Here is a 15,122-nt window from a genome sequence, read left to right on the forward strand (position 1 = left end):
GCCGCATCCCGTGCCTCCTTCCCGTGAAGCGCTCGCCGCTGCTGCTGCTTCCACGGAGGGAGGGTGATAAGTTGTAACTCAGTTATCCAGCACTTGATTATCAGTTTCCAGCAACAGCTGCGTATCCTCGCTAAAGAGGTAAAGAAATATCAGAAGATAATGCAGCGTTGCTATTTATTACCCTATAATTAAAGTTCTGACAGTGTTTCTATTATAAAACCTTATTTGCAAAGGTTCATAACTCAGAGGGAAAATTTTCCTTCAAGACGAAACCTCGTTTACCAAGCTGAATCACTTAAAAAGTATTCCAGTTAAATCAGGTCAGCCTATTAGAGGGGGAAATTCTCAAGGACTTTCATTAAGGTGCTCATTTATATCTGCAAATAAAGAATTGCAAAGTCCCCCAGATCAAGGATATAGAAGAGGAATTTTTTTGTGTGTGTGTGTGTGTGAAATCAAGGATTCATGGAAAGGTTCTAATACAATTCTTTAGGAAATTATCCCCATGAAAACAATTTGTTTGAAAGAAAATGCCCTCTAGTCTTTTCCACACAAACTAGTCTTGGGCTAGTACATGAGAACCAAACTTAAAAGTGACTATGAGCAGAAATGAGACTGACTAATTCATTTCAACTGTCCTGACTGGAGCGAAAAACAAAGTAAACAGCTTGGATGGGGAAAGGTGAATTTAATTTTCAAGGCCCTTTAACTTTTAATAATCTGAGGAACAATATGGGAGGTACATTCTACCCTCCCACTTATCCTGATATAAATTCATTCAAGATTTGTAGCGGTGTAATAGAGAAGCAGAATTCGCTCCATGATTTCTAACGAACTGCTGGCTCGGTCTTTAAAAACGCAATTAGAAAAATCTAGCCTCCTAATTCAGAACAGCTTTGAGCTAAGTCAGAGGTCTCGATGCTGCAAACGCGGCTGGAAGCCAGTCCACACCACGGCTCCTCGTGGTCCCTGCCGCTCGACCAGAGCAGGGCTAGGAATGCTGGAAACAGTTTGCTACAAAATTCCCTGGTTATTTTAGGATTTTCTTTTCTATTATATGGGAAAAGACAATTCTCATGTGGAATAAACCTGTGTTTCCTGTGATCTTGAATACTAAGATGAAAGGATTGTAGGATTAGGTGCCTGGCCTGTTATTGATGCAGGAGGCAAGGAGATGTCTGGTCAGAGCACTGCCTGGTGAGACTGGCAGGAGTTGGTAACAACCATTGGGCTTTAACTCTGCACCAAAACTTGTATCAAAGCGCTTGCAGTCGCTGTGTCAATGCAGGGGAAACATCAATAAATATGAAGTAAGTCAAGGGCTAATTCTGTAATTTTCCTCATGAGATTAGGTCCCTGCATTCACCGCTTGCTCATGTGTGTAGGAACAACGGGACCGAGATCCCAATTTGTCTTTCTGACCTTTAGAAATGAAGGCTTTAAATGAAGCAGTACAGAGAGGCTGTCTCATTTGATCTTCAGAAACTGCAAGGCAAAACTCCTCAGGTTGTTTCAGTCTAGAGCGGCTGGTGGGGAAAAACTACCTCAGACTTCAGGGAATATTTCCTCCGACTGCCTGGAAGCCCTACGTCACCCTATTGACAGAGGACCTTGAAGAAGGCCAGGGTGGCCCCCAGAGTGAGGCCAACCTGAAGATCCCAGGAGTTGTGGTAAGGATATTTTCATCCTTGCTCTAGAGCAGCTGTGTGTCTTTGCTAAGAATGTAAAGAAGTATCAGAAGATAATGCAGCATTGCTATTTATTACCCTGCAATTAAAGTTCTCGCAGTGTTTCTATTATAAAATATTATTTTCGTAACTCAGAGAGAAATTTATCCATCAAGATGAAGCCTCGTTTACCAAACTGAGCTGGGGATGTTTAAAGTATAGCTGATCAGTGAATAACCCAAGGCAGAACACCACCTCACCAAGGAGATGGGTGAGACTTCCTTCAGTCATGGTTCAGATCACGGTGAGCACTGAGGACAGCTGGAGCCTTCAGCTGAAATCACAGAGCTTCGGTGTGCTGAGTCTGTTCACCACAAACCTCAGCACAATGTCACAGCATCTCCTCTTTCCCTTTTTTTGGTTTGGAGAATGACTCACTGTGAAAGTCAAACCAATTCGCTTTAATTATGACATGCCTCAGTTTCCTCATCAGCAAAACCAAAAAACTTCCTTGTCAGTGCAAGTTGTGATAACATCAACGAGCATTTAGGATACACTCTGGTAAGAAGGGCAAAGCAGTCCTGTTACTTAACTCTCCAACTATGATTACTGCACCTACGCACCGTCTTGAGAAGACAACTTCTACTCAAGCAACCTAAATGCCTAGATGCTGGGCTTTGGTCAAGCAGCAATGAGGAGGAACCAGCACAGAAGGCAGATGATTGCTGCAAAATTATAACTGTGCAGTGCTAGGAAAATATCTGAACACTTACCGTTGGATCTCCCTTGGGTTTTTTGATCGCTTAATGGAGTAACTTTAAAGAGAGGTACCACATGGTCTCGCTCACACTGAAAAAGGACGGCTCAGCATCCAGATGGTGTCAGAAGGCACAAAGCCACGTGTGTGGAGGGGGACCAGCCCATGCCTTTCACCTGCTGTAGATGGTGGATGGGCAAAGGAAAGATGCTGATGTCTGCTGCTGGGTGACAGCTGGCCACGACAGGGAAAGAAGCGACTCTAAACCCATACCTGTCCGCAGAGAGGTCTTACTGGACTTCGCATCATAATGCCTCACTGAGAGTCCTCTTCTTCCTTCCTTCTTCCCAGAGCGGATTTGAAAATCTCGGAATTGTCATAACGTTTTATTATCACTTGCAAAACAGATTCTACTTCATCAGATAAAGACACAATTGCATTCATTGACTCTGACACAAGGATATGCATAGTGATAAACATACAGATAGATGTACACACTTATACATGAATGAGATATGCTAATTAAAAATTGCAGTGGGCACTTTATTAAAAATTTATTGTACAATCTACATCTTCAAAACATTTTACATCAACAAATATAGCAGCTTGACTGCTGGAATCATAAGTGATTTATCTTTAAAAGACTGTGTCTGTAACTGGATGCAAAGATTCTTGATGAACTGCCGTTACATTTAAACTACTGGTTTTTATTGGAAGTATTTTGACCGTTATCTGTTTGTTCTCCATCCTTGAGAGAAATAAAACAAGTGTCTCGGCTTTCATTTTATCGGATAGATGGCACCATGTAGCATATTTCCCATGCTAGTTTGAATTACAGCTGTTTATCTTTCAGCTTTCTTTAAGATTAATTAAATGCAAATGTAACTCTGTGAATCATGGGATTACCTGCCAGACCCCTTATTAATACCTTCACTTAAAAACCCCTGTGCCAGAGAGTCATTAATTTGCAAAAAAGGGAAAAAAAAAAAAAAAAAGCAAAAGCAAAGTGCTAAAGCAGCCCTTTGCCTCCAAACAACCCAGAGATGGCTGCCCAATTAGTCCGGCAGCGTTCGGATCCTCCTTTCAGGCCCTGTGGCCCTTGGAGGACACAATAAGGCTCCAATGATAACCTGGCAACCTAGGTAGAAACTCAGCCAAGTGTGAGCGTTTGAAGCTGCAGCTTGGCTGCCATCGTGTCGGCGAAAAGAAAGAATTCAGGCACCATGTCATCCAGTACAAAGGATAAAAACAGATTCAACCGGAAATTCAATGTGGCACCACATATGGGATACATGAGTGCGGTTATACAACAGGCCACATATTTTTTTTGAACAGTCTCCTGCATGTGATGCCGAGGACATGTGTAACCATCATAACGTCTCTAAGAATCTGTATTTAATTTGAGCTGGGGTGGTGGCAGGGATTGGAGATCTGAAGCCGCCACAGGTTTGTGGCAGATGGCTCTGTGTCAGCTATGACAAGCAGCCAGGCTCGGCTTCCTCTGCAGATTTTCTTTTCTCTCTGATCAGGTAAATATGGGCACACTCTGGAAACTTCCACAATTCTGCCTGAGGCTGCAAGTTTGTGACTTAGCCCCATCTGTCACAAATCTTCCCTCGGTTCTGCTGCGAGCAGAGACCTGAATTTACCGCCGAGCGCTGCCCAAGAAAACCCAGCCGTCTCGCCCTACGAGGAAGCAGAAGAGAAAAGCGCACGAAGCCACGTTAGAGGCTGGGACACAAAAGGGATGCTTCTCGCGTGCCTCTGTGCCGAAATGCTCTGCAAGACACGCTATTTCCAGGCACGGTAGAAGGGAGTTGGTCCGAGAACGCTTACGCAGCATTAGTTGGAAACAGGGTGAATTCAACATTTATTTTTTAAGACAGGTAAGCCGGTTGGCAGCCCCAGGTTATTTGCTCCTGGATTAGCATCATCAAATGTCTTTCTGCTTTACTGGCAGTCTGAGAGGACACGTCAAGGACTAAACACCCGCAGGGACCGACCTGCCCCTCTCACCCTCAGATGTGGCAGAACCAGGAACCGGCAGGAGGAAGAGAGTAATTCCCCTGCTTGACCATCTATCATCTGGTTCCTGGGATTTACTTTAGAGTAATCTTGGAGAGAATAAATTCAACTCATTTTATTTTTGGGGTACAAAGGCCTGGACATTCATTTTTTTTTTCACAGAATATAATCATAGAATCATAGAATCATAGAATAACCAGGTTGGAAGAGACCCACCGGATCATCGAGTCCAACCATTCCTATCAAACACTAAACCATATCCCTCAGCACCTCGTCCACCTGTGCCTTAAACACCTCCAGGGAAGGTGAATCAACCCCCTCCCTGGGCAGCCTGTTCCAGTGCCCAATGACCCTTTCTGTGAAAAATTTTTTCCTAATATGATTCAGTCAATGGTCTCTAAATACACAGAGATAAAACCAACAAAAGGAGCAAAGTTTTCACATAAAGCAAGCTCTCCCAATGAAGAACAGGCAGCATAATAAGACGTCAGTAGCAGTACACCATTCTTTATGATATAATCAAGTATTTTGTATTTTGTGTCCTAAGATCAGAACTGAAGTAAATAATATCTACTCTGCCATCATTAGACTCCAGAGTTAACCTTTAGAATTTAATAAGGACTGTTCATCTATTCAGAAGTGGTATCAGAATAAATCTGGCAATCTCAGTACTGATTTGGCATACATTTTTTGAAATTACCTTCACAAAACTAAGAATTAGGGATTATTTTTCAGCACAAAACCTGAAATTTGCTAGGCAAGAAAGCAAAATCTACAGAGCCAATTTGTATTGGGTCAAATTAACTCTGCTCCTTCCATGTGAACACTGGTTCACATCGACTGCGTGCACTGTGAGGTCCAAGCCAGAGCTACAGAATTCTCTCCAGTAGAGTAGCAGCATTTCCCTGAACCAGCTGGTCTGTTCTGAAATTTCATACATCAGCCTTTTAAACCCCATTTCATTCTTCCTGTCTTTAAACAGAAAAACCCATCCAATGTTGGATGTGAATCACTGCAAGATACTGTGGCGGGTACCTTGCATAGGACGGCTCAGAACACGCTGAGCAACTACAACAGCAGGAAAACCATTTCAAGTTTTCTTTCTCAAGGTAATTTGAATATACTTTACTAAAAAAATTAAAATTTCATGCTTTTTTGCAACTTTTCTTTCAAAGTCCATCATATTTCCTTTGACCCGTTTCTCTACCTACCGCTGTGCAGCAGCTGCGGTTCATCTGCTAGTTTTCATTTGCTTTCTAAAACTACATTGGAAACTACCTAATTTTGTTACAATAAAAAAGTTCAAAGTCTTGGTGTTTATGCTGAAGGATGCGCACATAACTGTTTTCTTAATGAATACTTTCTTCCTGCTCTACAAGTGCAACCAACTGCTACGAGCTATAGACCAACATTTTCGGAGAGCTGAAATCTCCTATATATACATCTCAGAGAGCCAAGAGCAAGGCATGCCCTGAGGGAAGTTGAGATTCAGAAAACACATATATACAAGTGTATGGATACTTATATCTACATCTACATGCGTATGGCTGGATCCCAGAATTACCTAGCAGGCAACTTCAACACCTTACCTGCTGGCTCATTTTTTCCACGGTGGGGATATGGATTCACTGGCAAACCTCACTCTACCATAGCTGCTTCCAGACTCACATGCTGCTTGAAGACCTAAGGTTGACCCAAAAATTGTGTCCTCTAGTCCAGCAGATCTTTCCACCTGTGTGAACCTCCCAAGCTAGCTGGACTACACCTATATCGGCCTCACCTACGGTAATGAAAAATGTCAAGACTTCAGTGAAATCAGGATGTGACCCTGAACCACTTAATCCAACTTTGAAGTTGGATTTGAAGGTTTGAATTGTACTTTGAAGCTGGCCCTCCTTTGAGTAAAGGCTGAACAGATGACCCTCCTTAATCACTCCGCAATTCTATGTTCTAAATAAGTAACCAAGGTTTTCTTTCACATAAGAAATCCTCATGGTATATACAAGTTCCCCTTTCATGCTTCTTCTGACTTGCACCTAATGCTAACCAGGTAGAAACACAAATCCAACACAATGCTTTCTTTTTTCCTCTGTGAACATGCTCTGCTGAGGAACAGAAAGCCATCAGGATAGATGGAAATATTTGTACTATTTGCATACCCTATAAAGCTCTAAATTAACTTTATCAGCTCAGGACAAAAGATCTGGAGAACACTGTAAGCAAACATCTGCTCAATATACATTCACCATTAAAAAGTAAACAGTATGGTTTGCTCCATAAGGAACAGGTTGAAAATTATCAGAGTACAACACATATCGCATAAACTGATGGCATGGCCCAGAATGCTCTGTAAAGCAATGATCACACCAGCACAAAAACAGCTCTCGAGCATCAAAATTGCTTGAATGATGAAAGATTGGAATATAAACATGGAATAACATTCGCGAGGAGAGACTAAAAAGAACGGGATACTATAAGTGTTTGACAAATGTTTATAAAATAATGAACGGAACAGAAAAGCTGGACAGGGAGCTTCTGCTTTAGGGTGACCGACTCCAAAACCAGACAATGCTTAGCGCAACTGAAGGTGGGGAAACCCTGAGCCAATTGAAGGAAATTCTTTTAACATCGTCTGTAAACACACAATGACCTCCTTTGCAGTCTGAAAATATGAAAGACAAGAATAGGGGTGTCCGAGGGCCAAATGCCAAGTGGAGAACTGTTCTGTACAGCCCGGCAATACTTAATACTAAAGGGTTATGAAAGATGATAAAATCCCCAAGTGCTGGGTTAGGACTAATCTCTTAACTCTAGAAGACAAAGAGGAGACTGTTAATACCCTATTTCTACCTGTGTCAGCCTTCTCCCAAATACCTGACACTTATCACTATTAAAACCATGATATTAAACACATGGTGTGCTGATCCAGAGTGGCAGTTGGCATCCTTATGGAAAAATTAATTTCTCCTGGAGTTTTGCTGGGGAGTGGGTAAGGAAAAGGGCAAATGCATCATCTCTGGCTCTTACATGGCCTGTACGAGAACCGTGAACCACTACTGCTCCTTGCAACAGGGCTGAATGGCTGAAAGGACAGCTGGCATGAGGCTGCCCCACATCTCCACGTGTCCAGCGCCGTGTATCTTTAGGCTGAGAATGCCTCCTGCCGCCTTCCTAGCTGTGCCTAAGTATTAAAGCTGGATCGAGAACAGTTTTCCTTTACACATCTTTTCCTGAAATACCAAAGATACTGCTTTATCTCAAATCAGAGCAAAAGAGAATGGAAAAAAAAAGGAAAAAAAAAAAAAGAAAGTTTTGTTAGAACTGCCCTGTACAGCCAAATCCTGACACTGGAAACAATTCAGACGTCTACGGTCTAACTGGGATCTTAATTTGATTTTACAGCAGTTTAATCCCTTTGAATTCAGCAGACTTCCTTCTACAGTGGTGTAAGAAAGAGAAAAAAAAAAATCACGCCATGTGTCTTTTCATAGGCAGGTGAGCTTCTGTAGTGTGATGGAAATGAGAAGATGAATGTCAGAAAGTGGGCCAAATTCTTTTCTCCGTTAAACAAGCATGAGTGAGAGTAGAATTTTTCTGTAGGAACTGAAGCTGACAGCATGTCAACCAGCACTCATTCAGCTGGGAGGGCTGGGAGAGATTATTTAAAGTTGTCAGCTCCTTCCATGCCTGGCTTTTGGCAACTCTTCTTGTCCCTTTCCACTGTATACTCTTTATACATGGTGTTTTAAATTAAGAAACCGAAGTGAGGCAACTGAAAGGTAAACTTAGAGAAAATAATGCAGAAACAAATGCTTTGCCCTATTTTATTCTTTTTTTTTTATTTTAACTCTACTAGATAGGGAGCTTGCAGACACTGACAGGTCCTATGGTGTACTCAGACAGAAACCGATGCCCCGGTTTTGTTGCTTGCTTCATTCTAGCACTTACTCCAGCAACCAAAAATACCCAGAAACAGAAAGCAACGCTTGATTCCATAAAACTGGAACAGAACAAATAATTGATAACAAATGAGGTTTGCATTCCGCTCATCTCAATCTTCTGCTAATAACTGGTGGAAGGCAATGTAGAAATGCAAATGAGTCAGCCTTGGGTGCTCTGAGAATGCACAGGGTAAGTAATACATCATTTGGAAAGGTTTTTATAGGTGCTTACATTATGAACACCTTAGTTTGCCAGCGTGAATCTGCTCCATCAAAGCTACTGCAGTTTAATGTCTTGGTCTGTGCTTTTTCATGGGGAAATTCACTGACTCCGGCTCCACAACCTGACAGCCCCATTGCCATTTACCTCCCTTTTGCCCCTAAATTTGTCAGCGAAAGCACTGAGGACAACTGCAGGAATAAATTGCCTGGTTAATTAGACCGCTGTCTAATTATTATGGATATCCTTCGCAATAAAACCCCGACAATATGTAAAAGGATAACTCAGGGTACTTCTGACGTTGATTACTTCCCGATCTATGAAGCAGAATCCCTGGCCAGTAAAGAAAAGCACTATTTGCTTTTAAAGCATTTTTACTTTCAAGACTTCAGAGCTACTTTATCAACTTCAGGCAAGGAGCATGTCAGGAAGGTTTCTGAAAGAAAAGTAGCTAGTTAGTATGCACCACTGTGCTGGGGTCCCTTTTCTATTGCACTGTAGTATATATAGTATTACACTGATCTGAAAAAAGGGAGAATACAGTGGAAGTGCCGCGTACCCTTCATGATTTCACTCGTTTCAGCTTCCTTAAAAGCAGCATCGTTCCAACCGTAATGACATTAACAGCACACATGCAAGCTGGCATTCTTCTAGGAGGTTTTGCGGACAGTTTCATTGTGAAGGGAAGACTTGGCATACGTGGGTGTAGGTACAAAAAGACAACTCTAACAGTATTCTCCGAGCTGATCCAAAGCCTATTAAAGACAACTGGGATCCTTTCTCTGGTGCTCACCGGTTTTGGATTAGGCTCTGCTTTACTCATTTTAAAGCGATCCCCATTCAGCTTCAGTGCTACCTGTTGCAGACGTTCAGCTCAAACGCTCAGAAGATCTGAATGAGGCTGCACTGTTAATGCTGCACAAGTCCACATACGAGGGGTCGGATACACACCTTCATCTTCCGCCTGCAAACCAATCCCCCATTTAGGAGCTGGGAATCCACACGTAGAGAGAAGATCCACGTGAACGCAAGGATTAGCTGAGTTTGAAGCATTGGGAAATGTCAAGGTAAACGTTTAAGGGCTGTTTTCCCTTTGAAGCCACCATGTATAACTATACGATACTATTGACTCAAGAAGTAATGCTTAACACTGGAAGTGTTCAGTCAGCATTTTAAACTATTATGAGCTACCTTCTGAACCATTGCCAAGTTAATAGACAATGAAAGATAATGAGCTTGAAATTGGGTGTTAAATTGCATTTTTGGTTCTCTCCTTTTTTTTTCTTGAAGTTTAACTCTTTCCTGCAGAAACAGCATCATCTTTGATGTATCATTATGTAAAGGTCTATTTTTAGGTCACAAAAAAAGTCAGGCGTGGGCTGAACCCTTGCTCCTCCTGCTACATGTGTGAGCAAAGGGGTGGAGAGGCAGACAACTCACAGCAAGACTCAACACTTTCTGGTCCCCAGAGGGAGGAAAGTGGAGAGATGGGGTTAGGTCTGCCGGCAGCATGAGCCTCCAAATTAAGAGGGAGATTACTTGACTTGCTCATTAACAGTGTTCCTGGACGGCGGCAGACCGGGAACACTAAAGAAACCACATTTGTAACACGAGGAGTATTTCTCTGCTTTCCCAAGCCTTTAAGGACTTTGAGCTAAATTCAGCTTTTTTCACAACCTGAAACACCTTTGTCGCGCAGGGGTAACGTGCATCCAACCTGCCCACGGCATAGCCAGGACTGTAAAATTCAGAGAGCGCCGTAAGTGTACATATCAGCATGCAGAAAACAGCAGTTATTTTTTTCTAGCAGCATATAATAGCTCTTCACTGTAATAATATAAAATTTAGTGCTTCATCTACAATGGTGTAATTAAAAAAATAAAAGTGTGACTCCTAGCAGTATAAATACACCTCTTAAAAATGTGGAAGTTGGTTTAGCATTGAACACTCGATGAAAACTTGAATGGAGGGTCTGCCACTGAAACTGTACCTTCTCTACAGAAATAACTACAAAAGAACAGGACATGATGAATAACAGTAAATTATGCTTCCAAGAAACTTTTTAACGTTAAAAAGCAAAATGTTAAAAGAGTCATAATTACTAAAATAATTCAAGTAACTCTAAAAGACAGAGAAATCTTACCTGATACCTGTCACCTGCATTTTTTGAGGACTTCAGAATAAATCAGGATAGGAAGGTAGGCTTATCCTCATTAGTATAATTGTAGGATCTTTTATTTTCCTTTTCAACTAATGAGTTGCATTAATCCAGGTTTATTTTTATAAACCTCTTGGGTCCAAACGTAAAGGACAGTCATTTTAGAAAACAATAAATTAAAAAAAAGCATGTAGCATGCATTAAGTGCACGTATTTCATAAGACCTAGGTTAATACAACTGGCATCTAGTTTAATTAATCCTTGTTAGTGTAACGACTAATATCCCTCCCTAGCATGTTTCCTTTAAACATTAGTATGTTAATTAAATGTTGTTTTTTTAAGGGTTTTTTTTCTTTTGTACTTCAATACGGCATTATATCATGTAAAACTATTCTGAACAACTACCTTATAGAGATGTTTCCTTACAATATCTGGCCTCTTGCAGAAATTCTGAAGCCTTTTAAAAAGCTGTTCAGGTGTAGAATACAGATATTCAGCTGCAGGAAAAACAGATACATTTTTAATGAAACAAAAACCTCAAAGCACACACTCGATATTAGTCACTTTACTAATTAAAAATGCATATTGCTCTGTGCCGCCTCGTGTTTTACATTATTTAAGCATGATTTTATAAGGTTACCTCAGCTCACAAGGATGTTTAATGCTAAATAAGACTGTGTAGTTGTGCTGTTTAGACATCTCCTTTGGGTGATTAAAATACATTATTCTAATGTAACACAATGCATATGTGATACATTTAGTGATGAGATTTTTCAAAGAACTGCTACTACGTTAGTGTGTATCCTGTACTGCAGTTGCATACTATTAAGTATTAAATTGTTTAAATAATTTGGCATGATTTTCAGGCCTCTTTTTTTTTTTCTTTTTTTTTTTTTTTTCCTGTGTATCAAAAAATCTGCAAACCATTGCAGCACCGCTGACCTCTTAACAAAAATCTATCATTACGGGTTGTGTATGCTAACAATGAAGAATGCTATTTCAAAACTTGCTTTTGTGTTATCTTAAAAGAACAGATGGCAAATATAAACTTCGTCTAATGTATTAAAACACATAAAATTTTCCTTAACACTAACATGTTGGCTTGCCAAATAAACAATTGCTTTTGCTCAAGTTTATTCTCAAACTTATATATTTTAGCATCAGGCACGTGAATACGTTTCAGCAAAAAGAATGTGCGATAAAGCAGCTACCTGGAAATATCTCTGGGTACACCAAGGCTTTGGGACACAGCGGATAACAGCCACAATATACAGCTTCGATCCTGAAGATTAGAAATAATAAAGACACAAAAAATAGACATCAGTGAGGCAAAAACTTCTTTTGGTGCAAGAGCATTGAGGTTGACTACATATAGCAAGAGTGAAACATTTTTTTCTTCAGCAGCACAATCCTTCTAAATGCCAAAGTTGCTCTTTTTAAAGAAAATTTTATTGATCATATGAATTACATAGAACAGAACAGCGAGCATATGTTTTGTTCGCTGAATAAATCAAAGCGCGGCTCTGCATTTTTTTGTTTTTTAAATACTGTTTAACACATTTTATAATCAGCAGACAGACACATGTAACAACATGGTGAAGTATGGACGGCTTTTCTTAATAATGCTGCAGAAAAACAAGGGCAGACGTGCGCACGTTTGGATAGATACGTACGTACACACAGATGCACACCAGCACCAATACCTGCCAGAACAGATACTATCCTTCAATTTTAAGACTCCAAAGGTTACGATTAAACGCAGCCTCGGAACAACTTGCAGCATGCTTCAGCTGGGATACTTTAGCTTATGCACATGCCTCGGATACTTCATTTTTCAGGGCATAAACTCTTATATTTTTTAATAACTACTGAGGAGATTCCTTTGCGGAAGTGTGTGATGCTTCGTACTTGTTTCTTTTCAAGGAAGAATTTACGCATCTCCTGTGACATCAAAGCCAAATATTTTATAATTGTGACCCAGTGGTGCAAAGGTTTGTAGCAGCGAGAGATCTTCTTCATGTTCGCATTTTAATAACTGAATGGGTTGAGGCATCAAGTTTTCAGTTTATTTTTTTTTTTGCATAATGACCATTGATCTGACATAACGTCCCTCCAAAGATACAACTGTAATATCTGTTGGCCAGAAATTACAGTGAAATTCAAAACACTTCTTAAAATATGTTTATTTTATGAGAGCCTTTGAATTTCCTCCAACATGTTGATCATACAAGAGTTTTATTTTTAACTTCAGTTTCCCTCAGTCTCCAGAAAAAAAAAAATTCTGAAATCTTGTCAACGTTCACCTATTCTATTTTCAGTGACAAGTCAAAAGGCTTTTGCTACCTTCACGTGCAGATCGGGTTTGGTACATTATTACAGGCACCCAGAAGGAATTCTGTTTCCTTTAGATCTGCTCAGTTTTAAATAGGAAAAAATGAAATAAAGAATAACATATTCAGCTTTCATGCTACAAAACTATGTATATCCACAAAACCCAAAGATACATGTTTCTCTGCAAATGCTTTTGCTAAGCAATGATTGCTATTTTTTTCCATAAACTTTTAAAATTTGTAATTTATGGATTTTTTTTAAAATAACATATGCACTTCAGATTGTATTTTAAACATTAACAACAATTTCAAAGTGTACATCGTCTAGCACTATATTTTTTACCAAAGGGAAATGTTTCTGATGTGTGATTTAATTGATGATTTCAGTTCTTAAATATTGTGTCATGTGTCAAAGCAAATAGATTTTTAAAGTTTTCTTTAATCTAGGAGAAAAAAAAAAAGAGTGAAACTGTGGACAGTTCAGTAATAGCTCAGATCACTAAGTTATGTTAAAATATTTGCTTTTTAATCATATCGTCTGCATGGAAAAAAAAATGAACAGCTCCCTAAAACAAAACTGCAGGCCAAGATGTAATCTGAGTCATCATTTGAGTATGCAATTTCCCCTTGTGAAAAACCTCTATCAGGATCATGAATTAGTAAAATCTGAATTTAATGCCTCTCTAGTTTGCTGGACAAAAGTAAAATTTTCAAATTCTTTCATTTGCAAATCATCTTATTTGCATGTTCATTTTCTACCTTCCTGCACCAAAATTTACAGGGATTTTCCGACAGGTCCTTGCTACAGTGCTTTAAGTCTTTTTATAGACTGTACACCTTTCAGAGGCCAAGACCTATAGACAGATTAACCCAAACTGGGCAGAGCATCTCCAGCACATCGACATAGGCTTTAGCCCGAAGACAGCGAGGGAAGCTTCCCAACATCCATGCATTTCTGTCCTTTTCCAGAAAAATATCATAACAATAATAGAATTAATTCTTCATTTCAATGCTTAAGCAGTACTAGTTAAATAATAAATAGAGTTCCGATTGATCTATTGTTAAAATGGCTAGTAAATGACCTTTTTATTCCAATTAACAAATCATCTGCTAAATCTATGAATCTTAATATTCAGATCTATTCACTTCAATTCATACAATTTATCTGCAAATAGTTGTTGGGCTTTTGATTCTAAATATAATTAGCTGATAATTTTGCTTGGCTGAATTACTTTTCTGGAGGGCCTGCTAAGGCTCTCAGTCGCATTATCTAGCAATAATGAATCTGATAGGTGAAATTTTTTACTGTAATGAGGATGAGACACAGTTGTGACACCTGAGTCTAGTAATAACAGAAGACTGCTAATTATCGACAGCACTTTTTTGTGTGATGCACAGAGAAAAAAAAATCCCTCATTATTAAAAAATAAAAAGTTACAATTATAAGTGACACCAGAGGAGAGTAAATAAAATGGAGTGATTAAAACATTGCTGCTTTAAGGGTGTTTTTAATTAAGTGGAAATGCTAATGTTGTCATACTTAGCAGATGGGATTAAAATTAGTTATTGTAAGTAACTCATATTTTATGTTATGGTTTCCACAGCATGTCTACAAGATCTAAGAAAGTGATACATTCCATAAGACATTTAAAAAATGAAATTCTCATAGTCTTTACAGCTCATAATAATGAACATCATGAATAAACTATTGAAAAAAAATCCTGCCAAGGATTTTACCATAGTGATTTAACTCGCATGGAATGTAACCATAATGTACTGGGCTGCTGGAATCACACTGCTGGTCTGCCTTTGTCTTTTGCTGATTGTTGCATTTCTTATTTCCTTTGCATTCAACAATAACAGAAGTTTGGTCTTTGAGCAGGCATCCAGCGTCAAGTGTGGTGTCAAGAAGGTACGACTTTGGTGCAAGGAAAGATGATGACCACCCACCAAGGTGATGCTCTAAACGGAAACACAGGATGCATCATGTAGCTGCAGATAAAAACCTAATTGCACACTTTCTC

At 39.6% G+C, this 15,122-nt stretch overlaps 1 protein-coding gene across 9 annotated transcripts in view; it reads right to left on the bottom strand.

Annotated features, from left to right (window-relative positions):
- Positions 1-1,065: 1,065 nt before the first annotated feature.
- The window catches only part of GTDC1 (glycosyltransferase like domain containing 1), a 174,152-nt gene continuing 160,095 nt past the window's right edge, over positions 1,066-15,122 (bottom strand). For 7 of the 9 annotated variants that reach the window (XM_069861584.1, XM_069861583.1, XM_069861590.1 and 4 more), the window contains 3 exons: positions 11,980-12,050; positions 11,174-11,265; positions 1,066-4,110 (listed from right to left, as the gene is read on the bottom strand). In XM_069861584.1, coding sequence (XP_069717685.1) covers positions 4,027-4,110; positions 11,174-11,265; positions 11,980-12,050 — 247 coding nt within the window. In that variant the 3' untranslated portion in view covers positions 1,066-4,026. The other 2 variants (XM_069861586.1, XM_069861587.1) reach the window with 2 other exon arrangements.

The sequence above is a fragment of the Phaenicophaeus curvirostris genome, chromosome 7 (assembly GCF_032191515.1).
Source record: "Phaenicophaeus curvirostris isolate KB17595 chromosome 7, BPBGC_Pcur_1.0, whole genome shotgun sequence".
NCBI classification, from domain to species: Eukaryota; Metazoa; Chordata; class Aves; order Cuculiformes; family Cuculidae; genus Phaenicophaeus; species Phaenicophaeus curvirostris.